Source organism: Primulina tabacum, chromosome 8 (assembly GCF_025594145.1).
Source record: "Primulina tabacum isolate GXHZ01 chromosome 8, ASM2559414v2, whole genome shotgun sequence".
Lineage (NCBI taxonomy): Eukaryota > Viridiplantae > Streptophyta > Magnoliopsida > Lamiales > Gesneriaceae > Primulina > Primulina tabacum.
This window is the reverse complement of record NC_134557.1, coordinates 36,598,812-36,619,005: the sequence shown is the minus strand read 5'-3', so window position 1 is coordinate 36,619,005 and position 20,194 is coordinate 36,598,812. Positions and strand designations below refer to the sequence as shown.

Below are 20,194 nucleotides of genomic sequence, written 5' to 3'. Positions count from 1 at the left end.
ATCAAAATTTAGTCAAAAAATTAATAAATTTTTTCTTTTATTTATTAAAAAATTACTTTTAATTTCAATTCTATTACTAGGTTTATTTTACAAATTTCTCCTTAATTTTATTAATACAATTATGCATTTTTTAAAATTTATAAAATACATACAACATATGTACATATATATATCTATACTACTTTATTAAGTTTGAGACACTTAGAGTAACTAATTTTGGTGTCATGGTCTGTTTTAGTAATTATATATATTAATAAAATGTTAAAACTTTAATACAAGTTATATGTGGTTTAGTGGATAGAATCATTATTTTTTGGGTTCAGGTTATAAGTTCAATTCTCACTGAAGTCATTCTTTTATTTTTCATTTTATTTTTTAATTTGTATATCAAAATTACAGTGTAGTCCCTCACTATTTCTTATAATTATATTTTGATCCTTATTTAAATGTAAATCAAATGAATTATAAAAAATATTATACAAGCAAGCAACGCGTGCGTCAGTGCACTAGTTGTTTATTGGGTTTAGGTTATAGGTTCAATTCTCACTGAGGTCACTGTTTTATTCTTTTATTTTTTAATTTATATATCAAAATTACAGTGTAATCCCTCGCTATTTCTTATAATTATATTTTGATTCTCATTTAAATATAAATCAAATGAATTATAAAAAATATTATTTCAGCACACAACGCGTGCGTCGGTGCACTAGTGATAGTAACTATCTAGGAGGACACCAACTTTTTCTTCCAATTTTACCCTTATATGATAATAATAATACACTTTTATTTTTTTGTTTTTTGTTTTAAAATTTCAACACACAATTTTATTTTATTTTTTTTATTTCAACAATTCAAACATCAATTTAGTCACTCCATAAATTGTCAAATTATATTTTAGTCCATCGATAATGATAAAAAAATTTATACACACACGCATCATAGTAACTAGTATATATAAAGATTAATCGATATAACTATTAACTAATTAAATTTGTTTTACTAATATGAATTTTACAAAACTATATTTAATTGAATATGTTATCTGTGTAAATTAATTATTAATTCATATAAATTAATAAAAAATAATATGTTATAATTATTATAAGATTATATAATTTTACACAAAATATTTATAAAAGTCTATAAAAAATCTAAAAAAAATTAAATAAATCCAAATAAATCTGATTATAAATATATAGTTTGAAAAAGTCGACACAGCCACTGCTTTCTAAAAAATTCAAAGTTGGACCTTTTTTTCCACACTACCGAAGCGAAGAAACTTTCTTTGATCCTTACTTGTCAACCGTTCTTGATTCCTGAACGATCCAAGTCAACTTCCTTTATCCCTTTGAATACCGTTGCCTTTTCTCTCTGTGTTCGAGCAAGGAAAGAAATGGGGCATAGAAATTCAAAGCACGAATCAACTGATGAATCGACTGATGGGTCTAGTTCAGAACCATCACGTGTCCAGAGGCTCCGGCAGCGCCTCCGCCGGCACCGCAGGCACTTCAGACGCCACCATCGTGGCACACACTCCGATTCCCCCGCTGGTAAACTGCTCGAAGAGGGAGATTTCGCAGGCATTGCACTCCTCCGCATCATTAGTGTACGACCATCTATTGATTTTTCTTTGACCTTGCTCATTGTTTTGTTTCTTCTTCACAAATTTTTTAAACGTTTAATGTTGTTAATTGCTGGGTTGGTTGTTTTTTTTTTTTTTTGTGTTCTTGAAGGCGGAGATGAGTTTCAAGGATAAATGGCTTGCATGTGTTACTCTTGGAGAACAGACCTTCCGGACCGCCATTTCTGATCAGTTGCGTCTTGTTTTAGTTTTATTTGTAGTTGTTACTATTTTGGACACATGTTTTGTATATGTTACACCAAGTTTTGTATGATGAGACTCCAAGTTTTCTTAAGTGGCATATTATCCATGCATAATAAAAATAGTTGAACAGTACCAAAAATTGCAAAGCACCGGCTTTTAAATTACTTTGTTCGACTTTTATTGCCTGGTATAGAACCTGCATTTGAACAGAAGCATTGCTTCTTTCAGTCATACGAACAATTGAAGTTAGGATTATGACTTCAGGGAATCATTTCTAAGGCAGATACGATGTGAAATTCTTGAAAACATGGGAAACAAGGCTGCAAGACTGGCCAAATAATAATAACCACCCAAAAGGGTAGGAATTAAACATGCAATTGTAGTGGGATCATCATGCTGTGATGAATGCAGGTGCACATAAAGAAAATGTAATCAATGAACAAAATATATGATACTTCAACTTTTCTGTGGTTTGTATTTCAGTCATTGGTTAGGAAATTAGAAAACTAAAATAGGAAACAATGTATGAATACCAAGAAAGTGATGTTTCATTCACGCCGTGGACTTTTATCTCGTTGCATAATCTTACTGTGGTACAATATACAATTATCTTTTTTTGTGGATGTGTCATAAAGTAAAATTTTAGAGAGCTCAACAGGGTAATTTCACTGAGTCCAGCATTTTTCTTCAGGTTTACTTTTAGATAGCAATTTATACTGCATCAAATTTCCTTCTTCTATGGTCCAAATTTGTGTAATATTCTGTTTCTCTCTCTGAAGAAATATAGAGTCGACAAGGAGAAATATAGTCGACGAGGAACGGTTATCCTTATCTAGGTAACTGGGCCATTTAACAAATTTTTAACAGTAACTAAGTTCAGGTGACAGGAACTTTTTGAAATGAGTTGTTTGGAATAAGATTTTAAGAAATACGGGCTTGTATGTATAAGTAATACTGGGATATCATGCAACATATGCGACTCAAATAGTCTGCCCTTGGCATTATAATTTATCTTGTTTACCTTCATTTTCAGTAAGTTTTATTATTTTGATTCTCGAATCATGTTTTCATAATTAAGTTGCTGCTTGCAGTTTGCTAATTTTGAATTCCCCTGCTAATTCACCACAGCTATACGCTCGTGTTTTATTAAAAAAGAAAAATCTTAATTGTTCCAGACTTTTCTCTATCTCAGAAATTGATTGTATTTTTTGTTTTTTGGTGCAGCACTAACCGACCTATCTGGAATTCAGTGAGTAGTGCTAACCATATTCTCATTTGGTGTACGAGTCTGTGGTTCAATTGCATGACACTTCATTATTTCTTTAAATCAAATTACGTATGTCATACACTTTTGAATTCAAGGAGTGCTTTATTTTTGAAAATTGCAAGATTAAACTTTTTGACAAGCACAGTTGTGATACCTGTTGTCAGTGCATTATGTACGCTGCTTTGTACTTGAAGTTGGACCATGATACTGTTATAATTTTAACTGGCATCTCTATGATATTTGGATCCATTATATTGCTTTTATTTTTATTTGTCCTCATTCTCACCCTTTGTGACTCGAACCTTTATTTAATTCTTTGGAAACCAAGATATCCATAATATAGTTAATATATGCATGTCTGCTTGGACTGTCACTGTAAACTGATAGAGATATTAAACATAATTCTGGTGGCATTGACTTGAACAAGCCATTCATTTTTATGCATAGCCTGTCTAATTAGAGATAATACAGAATCTTGAATCCTGCTTTCCTTTCACTTTAATAATTTTATTAGGTAATCGATGACTTACTTATTTTCAGGAGAAGAAGCTTTTACTGGAAAAAAATGGGGCACGTTATGCCAGAATATCAGTATTTGAGGTGGTTTTCATTTCCTGAAATGGATCAAAGATCTGTTCTAATAATGTTGTATGGCATGAATAATGTTACGATGATTTTGCCTTCATATTCTGATGAACAACTTATTATATCCTGTTATTTATTTATATGCAGACTAATAGAATGTCAAAGAGCAATCTTGTTGGTTTTTGTGAGATTGATCTATATGATTTCCTTACTCAGGTGAGACGCATTTATAGAGGTTCTGTTTTGTTCTATTTTGTCATGGAGATGATGGTGGAATGTAGAAATTCTTGTGCTCCATAAATTTGTTATTATATGTGTTTTTATGAAAACTTCAAGGGAGAAATGAATGGAAACAAACTTTTTTGGATGAACAAGGAATAAGAATCTTATCCTTTAGGCCTCTATGAAACTTTTCAAATTTAAAATTTGGCCATTAGACATCATACCTCATTTTCTATAGAAGGCTATCCAAACATGCATTTACTGGAAACATGACCATGCCATTTCGTGTTTCTTGGTTACATAATGAGTTTCATGGACAACTGTTTGGTTTTAGGATAATTTGTAATCAGAATTGTTCCTACCTTTACGTGATGGTAACATAAATAATCACATTGCATTACTACTCGTTTTCTGTGAATTCTTGTATGATTTTGAAGTAAGGCTTTTGAAACAATGGAGGACAAAGAGAATGAGAATGAGCATGAGGTGGTATAAAAGTCATCTTGGTACCTAACATTAATTTGAAGTCGTATATGTTGAATCGCTAATGTGTTAGTCTTCCCCATTTTTGTAGCCAGCTTACATTTTGTCCTTGGTCATTAGTCATTGATGATCACACTGGTGTTGAAACATTAATAAAAATATCTTAAAGTTTCAAGATGTAGCTTATTTTCATTGATTTGACTGGGAATTGTGGGTGATTATCTTTGGAATTTAGTTAATGTCTATTTTTTATATAAAAATATGAACAAATATATTGAAAATATTTTTGACTATTTTGTTATAGTTGTAATTATTGTTTGAATAATGTTTTTCAAGAAAAATAATGATGCAACTATGTTAAATGATTTTGTACTTTGTATTGATAATGCATGATTTTTTTAATTTTGAAAAGTGAACGAGATGTGTAGTTATGAGTAAATTATAAATGTACTAAAATTGTTTTTTATGGTTTTTTTTTGAAATAAAAAGATTGCTCTCTTTAAATTGACCGAGGCATTTTTGTAAAATTCAATTGGTGTCGACACTCAAGTTTTATATATAGTATAGATAATCTATATCTTTATACATTTGTCTTGTTACGCTATTCGATAGTTGGTTCGAAAAGCTATAATCCGGCTAAGTTCCTTTGCTCCTCGATGAAAAACCTTTTATTTCATATGACCTTAATATGAATTTTTAGCATTTATTTGTTATGATCAACAGAAATCTGTTAGTGTTTTTATGAATAGTCTGTACAACACAACTATCTACGATCTTTGTGTTTTCTAGAAAATATCTTGTAATTTAATACCCGAAATTTCAAAATGCTCTGTTTACTATTGTATTGAAAAAGAAAAATAATTGGAAAAGAACAGAGATTGTTGCTTGGCGAGCAAAATTCAAACATGCCATTTATGGCTGAAAATTTCTTTGAATTCAGTGAGCATTATCCTGTAGGATTGTTTGTTTTTAATGTCACAAAATGAATTTCCTATTAAAAAAAAAACCTCGTTGCAACTATATTGATTAACTGTGTTTTATATCTATAATGTTCAAGGTGATTATGTCTGAATAATCAGTCTAAGAAAAAAAAGTTTAAACTATGTTACTACCATTTGTGTGATTGTTGTTCTTCGATGCCTTATTTTTTCCTTAATCTTGCAGGATTCAGATTCTGACGTAGAGGTATTTGACTTATTACATATATCTTCTCCTGCAGAAGTTGCTGGCAAGATAACTTTATCATGTTTCATTGAGGTGCAAATTTATATTTTATATTTTGTTTCTGCAGAATATATAACATCCAAAAAAGTATTTTACCCATTATTCTAACGTTTGTAGGATCCATTGGAAACAGAAAAGTCTTTTGCAAGGCGCATTTTGTCCATTGTGGTATGTGTTTATTTTGTATTTATTATATTGATGTATATTCATCTTTCCTCACTAGATCCCAGAAGGTTGGAATTGTTGGTAATGTTTCATTCTTATGTTAATTTTCATTTCTTGTTTTGTTGTTATAGCTTCGACCCATGTATTTCAAAAATATATGTCATGATTTACACATTTGCTATCCATGGGGTACCGAGCTTTTGGATGTATAATCTTACATAATCTAGTCCAAGGACAATGTTGACAGAACTTTTAAGCATTTCTCAGGTAGTGGACAGGTTGAGTTTTGATGGCTAATAAAATATTTGTGGACAACTGAAAATATAAATGTTTTGCGAGTAGAAGGGTTCTTGATGGATAGATGAGATACAATCTTCAATGAGACTAGATTCATATTTCAGATGGCAAAGGCAAAGGTAAAATTTAAAACACCCTTGACTCAGTGGTGGCAAATGGAATTACAATATCTCCGAGAAAACTTTACAAGTACCTTGATAAAGCTTTTGTTTTGGATTAGAAATTCATGGTTCTAGTTTATTTTAGAGGAAAACAGTTTTTTCCTTTTTTACAAAGTAAAAGTGTCTATGTTTAATCTACAGCTTGTGCTAAGAAATCGAAAATGATAATTTTTTAAGTTTCTTTTGTGTTCCAAGTTATGCAATAAAGATTAATGATTTAGAATGCCTCTTCTTTTCTGTTTTCCTGCTTGTTTTCTCTTGGAGTCATTTATCCTTTAACTGAATTTATGGGGTTTGAGCTGGGTCAACTCTAGCTACAATACGCTTTGTAAATTCAGTTGCATCTTTCAATTTATTTTCCTCGTACAGGATTATAATGAAGATGGACATCTTTCATATCCAGAATTCTCCGATTTAATGGATGCATTTGGTAATCTATTGGCTGCTAATAAGGTTTGCATCTGAAATCCAAGCATGTGCTTTATTTCTGTTGGCTCTTATATTACTATCATAGTTGATTGTGTGTATTGTGGCAATTCTAGATTTAGATGTACATTGCTGATATATCGTAAGTTTTTTTTCCTCTTAAATCGGAAGGGTTTGGTCTTGCTTTCATCCTGTGAACAGTATTTTTAAAAGCAACGGAGAATCTTAAAATCTTGGAGTATGTTCCCTAAGTTGAAAAAGGAGCATCTTTTCTTGTGCTTCATTCCAATTGATATATTGATCTATAAATGTGCTTAATGAAGAAGACACCCCAAGTTAAACATCACTGCTTCCTTGCCAATGTAGAAAATGCAGTTAACACCATGCCAGTCCTTTGAGCAATCTCCAATTTTCAATCCAGAACAAAAATGTACGTGTACGAGGACTTCAAATTAAGAAATAATTTCTTTTTTTTGCATTCCTCTTCCGTTCTAATGTTTTAAATTAAGTTTATGCCATAGGCCCATACTATTTAACTTGAAGATGTTTAATTATTATATGTATTTGGAAAATACGTGATTGCTACCTCAAATTGACTCGAGTCATGAACTGATGCAAAAACTGAATGTACTTTTTAATTGTTCTTCTGAACTTTTTTCTTATCAGTGATTGCCTTGTTTTTTTAGAAAAAGGACGTCTTTAAAGCCGCTGATGAGAATGGGGATGGTGTTGTTAGCGTGGATGAGTTGGCTATGCTTTTAGCTGTTGAGCAAGAAAAGTGGGCCCTAAAACTTTGTTACTTGGCTTTAGTTTTGAACTGTTCCTTTTTATTTATTCTTAAGTAAACCGCAATTTTTCCCAAGAATTTTATTTTTGTTTACAACAACCTATTCTGTTACAGTTTGGTGATGGTTCTTAGTAATTTGGCACTTTCTGATTGTTAAAATATTTCCAAGCATTCTCTTACTTCTGTGTTTTCCTTTTTTGAGTGCAGGGATCCACTTCTTACTTGCTGTCCCTGTCTGTGGTGAAACTCTTCCAGTCTCCGATAGGTTGAATTCCATGATTCATTTGACTCTATGTTTTGATGAAGGGACCGGAAACCAGATTATGACTGGAGGATTCTTGACTGATAAGCAGGCTTCTAATGGGTGAGAGCTTGTCTATATTGAATTTTTGCATATAACACCTTGTGGCACCAAAATAAGATCGGAAGGTTTAAAAAAAATTTTAAAAGGAGGAGAACTGGAGAAGGGAGAACACCACTGTAAAGAAAATGAGATGCAAAGGATGTGACTATGTGAGGAAACCCGATTCTACTATGTTTCACCCTGTTTTGTCTAACCTTCAGAATTATGATAGATGTGCTCAGTATTCTTTTTATTTTATTGAACTCAAATAAATATGAGATAAGGGTTTCTAAAGTTGAGTGTAGCCGGTGGAATCCTGGGAGAAAAGGAGCTTCCGTTCTCCTGAACTCCTGTTTTGGATTCTCACGAGGGAGAATTTTGCATATCAATGTGCTATTAGTTCTGTTTTTTTCATTTGGTTCTGCAGTTGGATGTTCAAACTAAGTGAATGGGCTCATTTTTCATCATATGAAGTTGGATTGAGGTCTGGATCTGGTGCTTCACACATTCTGGTAATTTTTTCCGCTCATCTTTTTACTAATTCATATCTGTTGCTTCAGAAGGAAACCCTATGGGTGTATGGAGTTTCCCTTCAAGCCTTACCAACTTTTGATTTTTAGAATTGCATTTGACCTTCTTGGCTCTTGCCATAGTTTTACTTTTGTTCAAGTTCTTTAACTCTCAGGTATGTTACCTGATTTTCTTAAACTGCGAGCGTTCTTTATATTAGAGTTTGAACTAGCAATACATTCTGCTATTTTTATTCGATCTAAACAATAGAACATTCTAAATAATCTCCCTGGGAGGTTCATTTTGTTATCAGGTGTTTGATCGCAAAACAAGGAGGCTAGTGGAAGAAATTATAGATTCCAAGATTATTTTATCAATGAGAACCATTTATCAATCTAAAATAGGGTTTGGCCTCATCGATACAGGTTTGTCTTTAACTTATCGACTAGAATTAGCTATTGAGTAAGAACATTTTGCTAGATTGTTGAAAACATTTGATTGTTGCATCCACTCAGCCCAGTGTACTTCAACAGGTCCAAAGCATACTTTCGTTGAGACACCATGATTCCTTTATGAGACCTTGCTACTTCCATTCCAGAAAAGTACTTAAACTGTTCTAGATCTTTAATCTCGAACTCATTTGCCAAGTACACTTTATTCTGTTCATTTCTTCTATATCATCTCCTGTAATATTGTGTCATTGACAAACAATCAAGATAAAGATCTTGTTAGATTTGGACCTTTTTGTGAAGTTTGTGTCATCTGATTGTCTCTGGTTGTACCCATGGGCCTTAACGAATCTTGTGAATCTCTCGAACCATGCTCTTGGAAAATGCTTCAATCCTTAAAGGAATTTTTTTAAATTTGCAAACCTTCAATCCAAATTGATCATTGAATCCGAGAGAAGGCTCCATGTACACTTCTTTTTCGTTTCCAAGCCTCCATTTAGAAAGGCGTTCTTCACGTCTAGTTGATTAAGTGGTCAATCAAGATTCACAACAACAGACAATATCACTCGAATCGTGTTGAGTTTTGTCATTGGAGAAAATGTTTCTGAGTAGTCAACCCCATAGGTCTGACTAAAGCCTTTGACAACCAAACGAGCTTTATATCTATCCAATAAGCCATCATAATTGTATTTGGTAGTAAACACCCACTTACATCCTACTATGGATTTTCCTTTAGATAGATCCATTTTCTCCCAGGCCGTGGAGTTCTTCTCTAGTACTCTCATATCTTCAAAAATCGCTTCCTTCTAGTCAGGGATCCTTAGAGCTTCGTTTACATTGTTAGGTATACTAACAGAGTCTAGTCGAGAAATAAGAGCATGAAAGGAGGGAGACAGATGTTTGTACGATACAAAGTTTTACAATGGGTGTTTAGTACACGACTGAGTACCTTTTCTGTGAGCAATAAGTTTCACGATTTGGCTCGAGATTTGAATCATGGATTTGTAGCGGGCAGTTTTCCCGTCTCTTTGTGCTTGACACTTCAAACAAAACTTTGAACTGTTTCTTTCGTTCCTCTCCTGTGTCAGTGTTATGAGATGATACAACTTGGACAGAAACATATGAAATCAATTGTTAGGTCTGGATTGATTAAATATTCATTTTCACTACTGTTATACTCCCCCTGAAGATGAGAGTCATATCAACCTTCAGACAAAAGTAACGTCTATAGATACAAATTTTTTTGGAGATAGGATCGAAACACTTGTAGCTTACTGATTTGTAGGGTAGCCAACGAAGATGCACTTATATGCTTTGGGATCGAGTTTAGAGCGTCCTGGATCAGGGTTATGAACGAAGGCTATACTACCAAAAACCTTCAGGGGAATATTGGAGATCAGTCTAGTGGTAGGAAAAAAATTCTAAAGATATTGATTGGAGTCTGAAATTTCAGAATTTTCGTAGGTACTCTGTTGATCAAATATGTTGTTGTCAAAATAGCCTCCCCCAAAGATATTTTGGTCTAAAACTGAGTGTGGATCATTGTATAAAAATTGTGAACACACATCCAGTTCCAGTCTTGTCTTTCAAAATAAACGTCCAAGTCATTCTAGTATGATCATCAACAAATGTCAGGAACCAGCGTTTACCAGACAAGCTTGCTACTCTAGATGGACCCCATACATCACTATGAATCAATGTAAAAGTGCAGAATCTTTGTAAATTTGAGGAGGAAATACTGTTTAGCCAATTCACACGAATCACACTGGAAAAACGTACAATTTTTATTCATAAATAGTTTAGGAAACAACTATTTTAAATAATGAAAATTTGGGTGCCCTAAATGAAAATGCCATAACATAACCTCACTGTCACTAGAATTAGAAATAGAGTTGAAACAAGTCTTCTGATCTTGTTTTGCAAAGATGGATGCAACATCGAGAAGGTAAAGTCCAGTGAGGCTAATCCTGAAACTCACAATGAGAAGACAGAAAGATGGCACGACAGTTCATATCACAAGTTAACTGGCTGATAGATAGTAGGTTATAGGACAAGAGAGGAACATGCAAGACATTAACAAGGGTTAGGAAAGGGGATAACAATGGTTCCCTTCCCAGCGACAGATGAGAAAGAATCATCAGCAATTTTGACCTTCTTATTACCAGCGCACCCCCATAGGAAGAAAACAGTTGCGATGTTCATGTCATATGATCCGTTGCACCTGAATCTAAAATCCAAGAATTGTAAGAATTGACATATGCAACAGTTGCTATAGAATGATACATGTTTGGGCCTAAGAGCAAGAAGGATTAAATTTCCTAAATGGGATTGGAGTAATTTGGACAAGTGCTCTAGTTGATCCTTCATGAAAAGGGATGAATCTGAGGATGATAATTATATTCCAGATTCAGCACTACCTGATTGAAAAGCATGACTGCCATTACCACTTCTATTGTTGTTGCCCGGCCTTTTTTGAAGTCTGTTGGTCTCCCATGAATCTCCCAGCATGTTTCCACGGTATGCCATGGCTTATTACATTTCTCGTACCAAGGTTTATGCCTTCTCCATCACGATAGGTTTCTTTCCTTTATTAACTAGTGCTGATCCCATAGTTTCCACTTTACGTTCATCGACTCACTGTAACATAACACGTCGTCGAGCTTCCCAGCAAAAATCTCAAGAGGACTCGGAAGAGGCTTGCGCTCAAGGAGTCTGCCTCGAACTTCATCTAATTCTTGTTGAATCCAGCCAGGAAGACGAACACACGACCACACTCAAGATTTTTCCTGTAGCGGGAACAATCATTCTTGCTTTCCCATTCATCAGTTTCAAACAAATCGAATTCTTGCCAAATAGTCAACAATTCATTGTAATAGGGCGTCACGTCTCGATTTCCTTTTTTTTTTTTGCCACATTTGAGTATTCAGATCATATAACTGAGAGTAGTTTTCCAAATCGGAGTACGTTTCTTGAACCATCACCCAAACATCACAGGCAGTAGGTAAAAACATGAAGGGTTTGCCTGTTGCGGGTTCCATGAAATTAACCAAGCAGTGAACATGGAGTTTTCCGATAGCCATTGTTTGTATTTTGGATATGTAGAATCCAGTGGTTTCACCTCGCCGTTCAAGTGTCCTAATTTGCCCTTGCCATCAATCACCAACCGTACGGATTTTGCCCATTCAAGATAATTTTTTCCATTTAATTTTTGTATGGTTATTTGAATGGAATTTTTAGAAAGTGCGATGTGTGGTGGGGAATGAGAACCGCTGGTAGGAGGGATAGTGCCGCTATCGTCGCTTGATTCGGAAGAGATAGATCCTGAGCCGGCCATGGTTGCTTTGAAGTTCATGACTAATCCTCAGTCTCTGATACCATGTTAAGATTGAGATTTGTATGTAACTCAACCCCAAAAGCTAGCTCAAGGGTGAAAAATTATTCAAGTCTATATATACAACTCCCATGGATTTTTTCCGACCGAAGTGGGACAACTAACAAATAATCAACATGTGGTGATTTAAATAAATGATTTTTTTTTGTTATCGAGGGGCTTAATTCAATTCATTTATTCAGCTTACTTATCCTTGATTTGCGGAATTCCAATTCTAATGCAGGGGCGAAAGAGCTATTGCTCAGCCTCTCAGAAAAGCAAGGAAGGAAAATGGACGCTGTTGAATCTGCCAAGGATATTCCGAAATTTCTTGATTTGTTTCAGGCATGATAAAACACCATGCTAGTTCTGTTATATGGTTATGTTTAAATTTGAATTGATTGTGTCCTTGGAATTTGACATCTAATCAGGCTGCATTAAACTTTGCAAATGATCTAAACGTCAAATTGACTGGTTTAATTGATTCCAAAACATGTTCAGATCTTGCTTGCTTCGTCACTTTGCTTTTTATACAAATTTAACAAAAGGTTGATTCTATCTTCTTGTTTTATCATTTGCACAATTTTTACCTTTATCTAGGCATTACCTGTTTTCCCTTCATATTCTTTTCATTTTTAAAGATTCTCAAATTGATCAAACAATTACTTTGGAATTTATGCGTTTGCAAATTTATCCCTGATCAAAAGATTTTGAGTTATCTTGATTGTGGTGTGTGCTGATGGATGATTAGGTGAGTTTTTTTTTTAATCCGAAATCATATTTGCTAGCATGGTGACTTTCAATTTTTCTATTTTAATTTCATCCAGGTATGCTAATCATTGTCTAGAAAAACCAAATGCTGAAATTATAAACAATACTTTCGTTTTTAATTATCTTTCGTTTTGCTAGTAAAGTATTCGGCTAATCAAGGAAACTCTTGTTAGTTGAATTTGGAGTATGCGTTAATTAATGTGATAGATTTCTGAAGGAGTGGATAGTTATAAAACCAGTACAATGCTGAATGATGAGTAGTGTAGCCTCTGTTTAAAACTTTATAACTCGTCAAAGCATGTAAATGTCTAGTGAAACATCTAATTGTTGCGACTTACAGCTGCACTCTTCGATGCAAATTTGCAGATTGTGAAAGAATTTCTTTATGTAGTTTGACTCTTATTTTAAGATACTTATTTGGAATCATGACTTCTGAATATTAATTTGAACTTCGTATAGGCATTTTTTTCGAAAACTACCTCTTTCTTGATTGGATTTATTGATCATATTTCAGGATCAAATAAATTTATCTGAAATCAAATACCCTTTGGATCACTTTAAGGTGGGTTCAAGAATTTGAGACAATATGTACTCTTAAATTTCAGAATCGTATCGTAAGTTTTAATCTTGCCGCCATTTCTTAAATCTTTAGAATATTTTGTGAACTTGTGTTTGACATGTTGCTCATACTTTTTCCCATTGTGTTCTTTTGTGTGTAATTGTGTATGTTCTATTGATTGATAACCTGTCGATCAATGCGGCAGTATCGCTTTGTGTTTTGTTATGTATACAATTTAAGAAGTTGCTTGTAACTGTAGATTCCATTTGTATAGCCTTTATTATTTCCCTTAATTTCTTCATGTGTAACCGTTTTCTCTATTGATTTCACTTGGCCTTTTTCACCTTCTTATGCAAAATTGGAAGATGCATTACGAAGCTGGTATCTGATAGTATGAGTACAATTGAAGCTAGACCCTTGACACCAACTGATTGGGGCGATTAAAATTAAAGAACAAAAGTGGTTTTACTAAGAGAAATGCTCAATGTTTGATATTATAAGTGCTGAAGTTAGTATGCCTGATTAAATGCTTACGGAAGTACCAAGCTGATAAATTTGATGAACAGTACACCTATTATCAAGTTATTTGTTCAATATGTTGTAACAAACCATACTATTGACCATTCTCTTTGTTTTCACCTGCTTACTCAAAGATTGACAACAATCAATGTGCTTTCTGTCTGCCATTTATAAATTGGTTCCTTTGTGTGCTTGTATGGTTGAAAATTTTCTTCAACTATGCTTTCTATGCAAGTTCTTTAGTTGCTTTAGTTGTATATTGTTCCTGAGTTTTATTAAGGAGATTTTTTTTTTTGTGTATGCAGACATTCAATGAATTTTTTATAAGAGAGTTAAAACCAAGCTCAAGACCAATCACCAGCTTGGAATGTGACAGTGTTGCTGTATGTGCAGCTGATAGCAGGCTTACAGCTTTCAGAACTGCTACTGATTCTATGAGATTTTGGATTAAGGTATATGCCATTATTCAGCTGGTGTTAATTTGTTCTTATCTGGTCAATCCACCAATTTGTCCTCTTGGAAGGATTCGTAAGGGGAGCCATGTACAGTATCTAACTTTTCAGAATATCTAGACACACTTTTCTGCTTTATGGTATCATATTTTCCAGAATCTCGTCATTGTAGGGCCGAAAATTTTCTGTCAGAGGTCTTTTGGGAACAGAAGTCTGCTCTGATGCATTCATTGATGGAAGTCTAGTGATATTTAGATTGGCACCACAGGTACTTGTCTGTTTTTACCCTGTAGTTTAGCAGCCCGTGGTTTTTGAAAATTCTTCAGTTTTCTTGGTGAATTTGTATACGTTCTCTGTACAACTTATGCTTACTGAATTCATCTTGGCTATATTTTGATGGAAAGTTAAATCATTAATAGAAATCCCATCAACTTTTTGGAATATTTCAAATCTGTGGATTTGAAATCCTTTGGGTGCTATTTTTATTTATATTTTTAAAATTTGAAATCCATAATTGTTAGAGAAATTTGAATAGATTCCTTCTAACCCATATTACTGAGATCAAATACTTCCATCCATACCTACTCTTAGGTTGTGTAAGGACTGATGGATCTAATTTTAATGGATGTAAAGTCAGTCATCTAAATCAATCATGTATATTTGGCTGTAGTAGAAAAACTCATATTTCAAACTCCAAAGAATTTTAGGTTATATTAGGGTTCATTTAAATTCCTTTAAAAAGTTTTTATTTGAAATGTACTGACCCTCCCATTCTGAATCCCTTAAATCCAAATCCATTAGTACAATAAGAGCCTTAAATTTTACCTGAATTCTGAATCTTTAAGCTATTGCAGGACTATCATCGATTCCACTTTCCTGTTTCTGGAAGGATTGAGAAATTTGTTGACATACCAGGATGTTTATACACTGTAAGATAAAACTTTCAGATAAATTTTTTCTCTTATCTGTTTCGAGTTTATCATTGATTTGTCCTCATTTAAGTTGTCTTTTTATCTTCAAGGTTAACCCAATTGCCGTGAATAGCAAGTATTGCAATGTTTTCACAGAAAATAAACGAGTTGTATCTCTTATATCAACAGAGGATTTTGGAAAGGTTTGTGTTTCACACATCTCTTAATGTTTTCTGCTGAAGGCTGATGTTAAAATATTTTGTTGCAGAAGGCTGACGTTAGTATTTATTGTTCCACAATTAGATCTACCGTGTTCTTATTTTTCTTGAAATGTTTTATGCTTACCTGATTTATTGGATTCTACATGTTATTTTATACGCTAATGCAAAAAGATTTTCCTCTTACCTGCAAATTATCACTTAAATTTTAATTTCTATCTGTCAAACAGTGGAAGTCGTGGAACCTGAATGCCTGAAGTTGAAATGACTATAGGATTTGTTATAATTCATATTTCATTGATCCAGTGAATGAAATTCGTCATGACTCTGAGATTCTAATTCATTATAGAAGTCAGAAGATGAGCCAATTATTTACTATTCAGCGTATGTGAGGAATTTTGTTCGAGTGCAGGTCGCATTTGTTGCTATTGGAGCAACGATGGTTGGTAGCATCACTTTTTCGAAAAAAGAGGGTTACTATGCGAAGAAGGGAGAGGAGGTTCGTGATAATCAACTTAGCTTCATAAGTTTTTTTCATATGTAATTATATTTTCTAATTTTATAGTTGGGTTTTTCTCAAACGGTACTTGCAGTTTGGATATTTTTCATTTGGTGGAAGTACAGTGATTTGCGTCTTTGAAAAGGTTATCATCCTGACTTTTTCCAGTAGTAATAACTTTTTCTTTCCCTTTTTTGTGTCTTCGAGATATACAGACTTGGTGTTCTTATGGAAAGTATGGTTGTTTCTGACATTTGTTCCGCCTTTTTATTCTGCTCTTGAATAAATTTTCGGGGATCTCTAATGCTCGATCATCTAATGATTATTTACCCCGTTCTACACAATGAAATGGAGTTCACTAGTGTCATTTGAGGTTTCTGGCATGCTCATGCCCCGCTTCTATCTGTTAGATCAACAAGAGAGACCCAATTCTTATTTGATGAAGAACAATTTCCAGTCTGGTTTAAGCATATGATTCCATTCTTTTTAAGAATCTTCTTTTGGTCGCAAAAGTAAGCCGTCCTTTTCTTCGAACCAGTGTTTTTGTGACAGAATGTGGGATGAACAGAACTATATACATTGAAGAATTGTGATAGAAATTCCTCAAAAAACATAAGATACTATATTTTCCTGCAATAGAATTGTTTTGGTAAATTGTTTCCCATATTTTTCGACTTAAATCCTAGATATATGTGAATCTTTGCAGGACACGATCAAGATAGACAATGACCTCTTGGAGAACAGTGAAAGATCACTCGAGACATTAGTTTCTGTGGGAATGAAATTGGGCGTCTCCATTGAGAGAGGAGCTCGTATATACACCGAGTTTCCAAACGTGGAATCCTGTGTCATAGGGGAATGAATGAGTCTTTCGGGAAACCTTACGGCCTCGAATATTTGGGTGACTGATCATGCATTCATAAATTTTGATAAAATTACTAGTCCCGACATATGATGTGCATTGATGGTCCTTCGATATTTTATTTATAGTTTTGATATACTACGCACCCATCGTGTTAACCGATAAATTGTCACCCATCAGATGTGATAAAGCATTTCCAAATTATACATCCAATAGATGTGTAGGTACGAATGTGAGCACGATGGGTGAACAACATATCAAAATTATATATATAATTTGCAGTCCGTAGACAATTAAAAGATTTAAAAATAATTCATTAAAAACATATCATTCACACACAAGTTATCATAAAATAAAAAAAAAAAAAAGTTGTCATAAAATAAAATGTTTCATGTTAAGGAAATGGTGTGCTACAATTTAGAAAGATTTCATGTGATGGTGGAGTTTTTGGGCGTTGATGGTATAATTAATTTCCACAAATGCTATATAAATAAAATGCATATATTCTGAAACCCATATACAGTTTGTGACTTTTGTTTCTATAAAATAACATGAATATCAAAGCGAAAGACCCTCAAACAACACAAGAAACTAATGCTAGCTCAACGGTGTCTGAGACCATGCATACTGAAAACCGAAGTCCCCGACGATAAAGACGGGAAAAGTTGGAGAGGTCCTCACTTTTCATGGTTTGTTGTCATGTCAACTACTCGGTTCATGATGGGGGCAGTTGCGGTGGATGCAACAGCCATGATCCGTGCCGGAGTGTTGTGTTTCCAAGGTCACTAGAGAGATTGTGTCAGTATGTGACCGACGTGATATCTAGTTTACCCTTATGAAAAGGGGTTAGCAAAGAGCAGCTGGTTCTTCGTCAGCAACATTTGATCAAGAATGTGATGACATGCAGGAGGCAATCAAAACAAAGTCGTCGGAGATTGGTGCAGCTCTGCCTTTGCTTCTGCTTTTCGTCTGGAAATGAAGTATAAGTACTGTTGGGTCCGGTGATTGGAGCTAGGAGCCTGGCACAAGGTTTCAAGGGCTGTGCTCTTCTCCCAACCGTGGTGGCATTTGCCTGCAGAAGACAAGTGCAACCTTTTTCATGGCCACCAACAGGTCATCAATATCTGACCAACATGGAGTTACTAATTGATGTGATCTCGACGAAATGGATGAACCAGGTAAGGGGCTCCACCGGATCAAATCAATAATTTAGTGTTGAGGAATTTGAGTAAAGGTAATGGCTTGGGTTAACACCTGCAAACAAGAAAAGAACTCGTGAATGGGCGTCGGAGGAGTGTCCGCGTAGCCACTCCGATGCTTAAGTCAGCAGGTTGAAGATGAACACAAGCAAATATATGATAGAATATATGTGAGTGCTTGAGAATTCAAAGATTTTAGAATCTGTAAATGACATTAATACCTGCTATTTATAGTAAAAAATGAGGTAGGTACCTCGTTTTCAGTGCCACCTATTAAGTATGGCAAGTCGGCTGCCCATACTATAGCTTCTGATGACTTTTAGAACACTCCAAACCCATGTTGCTCTGACAGATTAGACAACCAGTATCAATCACACTCGAGTGTGGTGCAATTTTCGAGGTGGCGCGGGTAGTAGGTACCCGGATGCTTGTATGAGAGCCCGGGCTGTTGATATCCCGGGAAGAGGAAGAGAAAGTGCCCGGGTAGTGAGGAAAGTACCCGGCATGTTGGCTCTGATCTGGGCTATCTAATTAATATGTCGGGTCCATGATGACCTGGGCATTTAAGGGGGGTATCACCACCCATCACTAAAATAGTCGGGCTAGAGTCCTACTCGCTGTCCCGATCAGTCATACTTGTACTTTCGTAGAAACATAATTCAGAATGTGTAAGAGCATCGGGAGCTTCAAATATCCCATAGATGGGACGAGATATCGGGGTCTGATACCACCCGGGATTAAGATAATATGCCGGGGCCTCACCACCCGGGATTAAGATAATATGCCGGGGCCTCACCTCCCGGGCTTAAGATAATAAGTCGGGGCCTCACCTCCCGGGCTTTGAATATTTGTCGTTTAGTATTCTCGGACAGTCAAAGGGGTGTCATTATGACGCATGCTTTAGCATTTAAACCGCCTAAAAATCATTTCATATTCCGAGGTAATAATGAGCCTGTCTCCTCGATATCCGTACGTGTCCTTTCACCTGCCTGCACAATTTTCAAGACTCATCCTGATCGTCCGATCTGATCTAGATCAACGGTGGAGATTGATTCCCTCCCCTTATATATAGTACTTCACTAGTTTTTTAAGAATCACTTGCAAATTCAAACTCATAGCGAAGCTCTTGCAAATTTTTTCCTCGAAGCTCCGTTGCGCAAAGTCATCCACCTCTGGCGATCTTCCATCACCTTCCTCTTCCAAAACTCGTAAGTTTCCTTCTCCTATCCCCTTAAAGAATGTCTAACTCCACTACTTCTACCTCAGGAGCCAATGCGCGAGGCTCATCGGGTTATGAGTCCACCGCGCTGCGCTCCGATTCATCCCCTTCCCCCCTCGTCATTCTATTACCCGACCTTCCAAAAAACCAGCGGCCCACCAAACCAAGCCTTCTTCTTCAAAACTATCCTCTTCGGGCATTTCTCGAGTCCTGAAAAAGGACAAGGGCAAGGCCCGAGCTTCTGACCCTCCATCTACTGAGGCCCCGGGGGTTCCCTGGTTCTCCTCAATGAGCAGCACCTTGCGCCTGGGGGCGGACAAGGAACTCCGGGTCTTGGGCTCTATCCCCTCCCATCTTTCCATTCTGATTCCTAGCCCCTCAGATAGGGCAGACAACCCTTCTCCCGGCTACACCACCTTCTTCAGGGACCAACTTAGAAATGGTCACCGATTTCCCATCCCCTCTTTCTATATCGAGGTCGCCAAGTTCTATGGCGTGCCTATTAACCAACTCCACCCCAACTCTTTTAGGATTATGGCCTCGGCCTATTTCTTTTTTAAAATGAAAAATTTTGCCTTCACCCCCCTCATCCTCCATTACTTTTTTACTTGCAGACTTGGGGATAATGCTTTCTCACTAACTGCCCGTTTAAATATCCGGTTTCTTGATGACATCCCTACTTCTCAGAAGGGTTGGAAAGGAAGATATTTCTTTATTCAACTCCCGGGTCCCCTACCTTGTCTTTTCGGGTTCATTCCCTCTTTACCTCCTCAACCTACTCTCCCAAAAACTTAAAAATTCGAAGAGACCTTTCTCATGAGCCAATCATTGGTGGAGAGACGTAAATACTCCTCCTCCACCCTTGTATCCA

At 35.3% G+C, this 20,194-nt stretch overlaps 1 protein-coding gene across 1 annotated transcript; it reads left to right on the top strand.

Annotated features, from left to right (window-relative positions):
- The first annotated feature begins 1,230 nt into the window (after positions 1 to 1,230).
- Positions 1,231 to 17,030, top strand: LOC142554006 (phosphatidylserine decarboxylase proenzyme 2-like). Its single transcript, XM_075664605.1, is given in 22 exon segments — positions 1,231 to 1,606; positions 1,734 to 1,813; positions 3,050 to 3,074; positions 3,633 to 3,692; positions 3,825 to 3,893; positions 5,547 to 5,639; positions 5,724 to 5,774; positions 6,599 to 6,682; positions 7,342 to 7,433; positions 7,650 to 7,671; positions 7,673 to 7,806; positions 8,213 to 8,297; positions 8,609 to 8,720; positions 12,359 to 12,459; positions 13,400 to 13,447; positions 14,269 to 14,415; positions 14,588 to 14,683; positions 15,270 to 15,344; positions 15,437 to 15,529; positions 15,957 to 16,043; positions 16,138 to 16,188; positions 16,750 to 17,030. Coding segments are annotated over 22 exon segments (1,974 nt in total). The 5' UTR covers positions 1,231 to 1,393; the 3' UTR covers positions 16,906 to 17,030.
- Positions 17,031 to 20,194: the final 3,164 nt, after the last annotated feature.